This window comes from Girardinichthys multiradiatus, chromosome 5 (genome assembly GCF_021462225.1).
Source record: "Girardinichthys multiradiatus isolate DD_20200921_A chromosome 5, DD_fGirMul_XY1, whole genome shotgun sequence".
NCBI classification, from domain to species: domain Eukaryota; kingdom Metazoa; phylum Chordata; class Actinopteri; order Cyprinodontiformes; family Goodeidae; genus Girardinichthys; species Girardinichthys multiradiatus.
Window position 1 is genome coordinate 9,325,405 of NC_061798.1, and position 3,273 is coordinate 9,328,677.

The window sequence follows — 3,273 nt, forward strand, 5'->3', positions numbered from 1 at the left end:
ATTTTTATGTGTCATATTTCTAAACAATGTTTAAATAACTGATAGCTAACCACAAACAGAGTGACTTCTCAGGCCCATTTCTGTCAGCATTGATGAGCATAGCCCACAGCCAATGAAAACCCACAATTAAATGCTCCAGAAAATCTGAACACCATATCAGACCAAAAAGGGATTTTTATGGCAGAAATGTTATGGTCTACATATTCACGAGGAAGATACTGACTCACTGACACCACAAGATTAGTGTGCCACAAAAGGTCAATGCAAAGAGGTTTCACAGAGTTACAGATTTTAATGGAAAATTTAGTAGATGGACAATATGTGGTTAAAAAAATTTCACAAGCATCAGGAATAACTGAAAGTGCTTTTTCTTGGTCTTAGGGAAGTCTACAAGTTATTGAGAAATACACTGGGCTTCCAACAGCTGCAAACCACAACCACCAAAACCAACAAATCCACAAGTTTCACATTTTGAAACAAAGTTCTTAAATACATTCATTTTTAATGATATTCTTTTTCATTTAGATGTACCTGTGTTTGTGAATACAACTGGGACACTTTTACCATGTTCTTTGAGAATTTTCACTTCTCTCGGGACTGCCAGACCTGCAGGGGGCCTTAAGCATTCTCAAAGTTCCTCAATACCTCAAGCCAGATCTGTATATTAGTGTTAATCCCTATTTTCCGACCAAATTTAGACTATGCATTTGCCCACCAGCAACAATGGTTGAGTAAAATGCAATCGTCTCTCTTAAAGAGAAAAATGTGGGATAAATTTAAATTTGGGATAATATTTATAGATTTACTGTGGGAGAACATTTGAAGGTAACATCTCCCTGGAGGCCTGCTCCTGCTGAGCCCCTTCAGGTAAAATCCTCATACTCACACTGTCTGTGATGCTCAGGTTCACTCTGAACTTCCTGTTGAGTGGCTGCACAGCCCGGACAAAATGTCTCTTGAAGGTCTCACTGAGGATAATGTAGAGGAATGGGTTGATGCAGCTGTTCGCGTAGCCCATGCTGATGGCGATGTTATATGCATATGAGAAAGCTAGGCTTGGGTTCTGTACCCCGAGGTGGATGAGCTGGAGGATGTAGTAAGGAGCCCAGCAGGTGAAGAAAGCAAGGCAGATGGCCACCGCCATCCGGGTCACCTTCCTGGTGCGCACCCTTAAACGGCGTGGGGGCAGCGGTGCCACGCTGGCCGACATGTGTTGCAGGATCTTGAAAAACACCAGGCAGATTATAGCCAAAGGGATAGCAAAGGCCAAGAAAAACTGATAAAGTGTAAACCAATATGTGTCATTGATCAAATCTGGGAGAAGGAGAGCACAGGCAACCAGTCCATCCTGCAGACGCATCAGACCGGCATACATCCAAACAGGGATGATTGTGAGCAGGGACAGCCCCCACACCAGTCCTATGACCAGTGCAGCCATACATGGTGTGCGGATGTGGTTGAAGCGGATAGGGTGAACAGTCGCTAAGTAACGGTCAAGAGTCATAGCAGTTAGGATGTAAGTGCTTACAATCTGGCTGTTGGAGTCGAGGGCAGTGATGACTGTGCACATGGCTGCACCAAAGTACCACGTACCGTTGCCCAGTAATTGGTGGATGAGGAACGGCATCCCAAGAAGAAACAGGAGATCGACGATTGACAGGTTTAAGATGAAAATATCTGGGACTGTTTGCTTGGCGTGACACTTGGTTTTCTTCAGAATGGTGTAAATAACTATGCAGTTTCCAATGATCCCCAGGAAACAGATGATGCCAAAGATGACAGGGAGACTGGCACCACAGTGAGGGGCATCATCCTTACCTGGAACAAAACGAGTATCAGTTCAATCATGCTGAAAACTGCTCTATCATTATCTGAACAAAGTCATTTTATAATAATAGTCAGTTTGCAGAGACAGTACAAATACTTATTGATAAAAAAAATATTGAAAATGGACAAAAAATACCTCATGTAAAGGAATAACCGCTGTTAATAAAGTGTCAAGTGGCACAATTACTGGTATCCTGAACAATCAATTCAACATGAGGGTAAACTGAAGCCCTTTTATAGTTTGTCATTTTTCTGTCAAATGTCACGTTTGGATGTGTTATTCAGATTTCTGGCAGACAGTGGGAGTGATTTATTGTAGACATTCTTATCCTTTAAATCTTTTTCCAAGGGCAAAAAAGAAACAAAAGAAATTTAAATGTTAACTTAATTGTTATATTTCACATATAAAAACACATGGAGGAAATTCTTTCTCAAGTCTTTCCCATTCTTGTATTTTTTTGCTTGTGACTGTAATAAAATAGGTCAACGCTGAAATAATAGGTTTTATGCACACTTTATCCAAAAAACCTTTAGTAAAAAAAAAAGAAAAAAAGAAATTGAACTATTTATTAACTCTGATTGTTATTATTATATGTTGTCTCACGTCATTACTATCATCATATATTGATAATAATGCTTAATAATAATAATAATAATAATAATAATAATAAGTTACAAGCGGTCAGTTTGCTAACTTACCTATTGTTACATTTGAGACTCCACTGGAAAAATAAGAAACGTTCGAGAAATCCATGAGTTAAAATGTATCATCCAGACAAAGATCTAGTTTTCTCTTCTTCTTTCTCTTTGTAAAACTGCCTACTTGTCATGTAAATGCACCTGAGCCGGACCGCAGAGGTCCTGGTTCTAGATGAGTCTGTCTTCAATAATGCAAGCCTTCCCGGTTTGAACGTTGTCTGAGTCTGCAGTGTATGTGCGCTCCGGTGTGCGCCTCCCGCACACATAGACTGATAACGCAGCTCGTCGGTGAGCAGCTGGAGGGACACCGCTCTGCACTCTTAGTCCGCTCCCTGCAGTTAATTAAACTTGACTTGTCAGTCACCATGAAAGGAACTTATTGCGTGATGCTTGTTGCACCTGACCGGTGTGCACGGCGACCTGGGTCCCAGCCATACACTTGATCCAATATTTGTTTTACTGTCGCAGAGACTGCATCAACCATGCAAACAGATCATTAAAAGGGATTTAATTCCATTAAAAGTTATTCATCTAAGATATGAACTTAAAAAATACTATGAATAAAAATAGGTTACGTTTTATTCAAATAGCTGTGAAATTTTATAGTTTTGTAAATAATTGTATGAGAAAAAAAGCTTGGAGGCGTTTCTGATCGGCAACAATTTGCCATCCTCTTTGTACCACCAGAGGGCGATATTTGCTCCCTTGAATCAAGATGTGATCAACGTATTTAACAAATACAGCATA

The 3,273-nt window shown here is 40.1% G+C and overlaps 1 protein-coding gene across 1 annotated transcript; it reads right to left on the reverse strand.

The window, feature by feature from the left end:
* Positions 1-333: 333 nt before the first annotated feature.
* mchr1a (melanin-concentrating hormone receptor 1a) lies at positions 334-2,691 on the reverse strand. Its single transcript, XM_047366883.1, has 2 exons — positions 2,527-2,691; positions 334-1,818 (listed from the first exon to the last, which is right to left on the reverse strand). The coding sequence occupies exons 1-2, from the start codon at positions 2,579-2,581 to the stop codon at positions 803-805; spliced, it is 1,071 nt and encodes a 356-aa protein (XP_047222839.1). The 5' UTR covers positions 2,582-2,691; the 3' UTR covers positions 334-802.
* Positions 2,692-3,273: the final 582 nt, after the last annotated feature.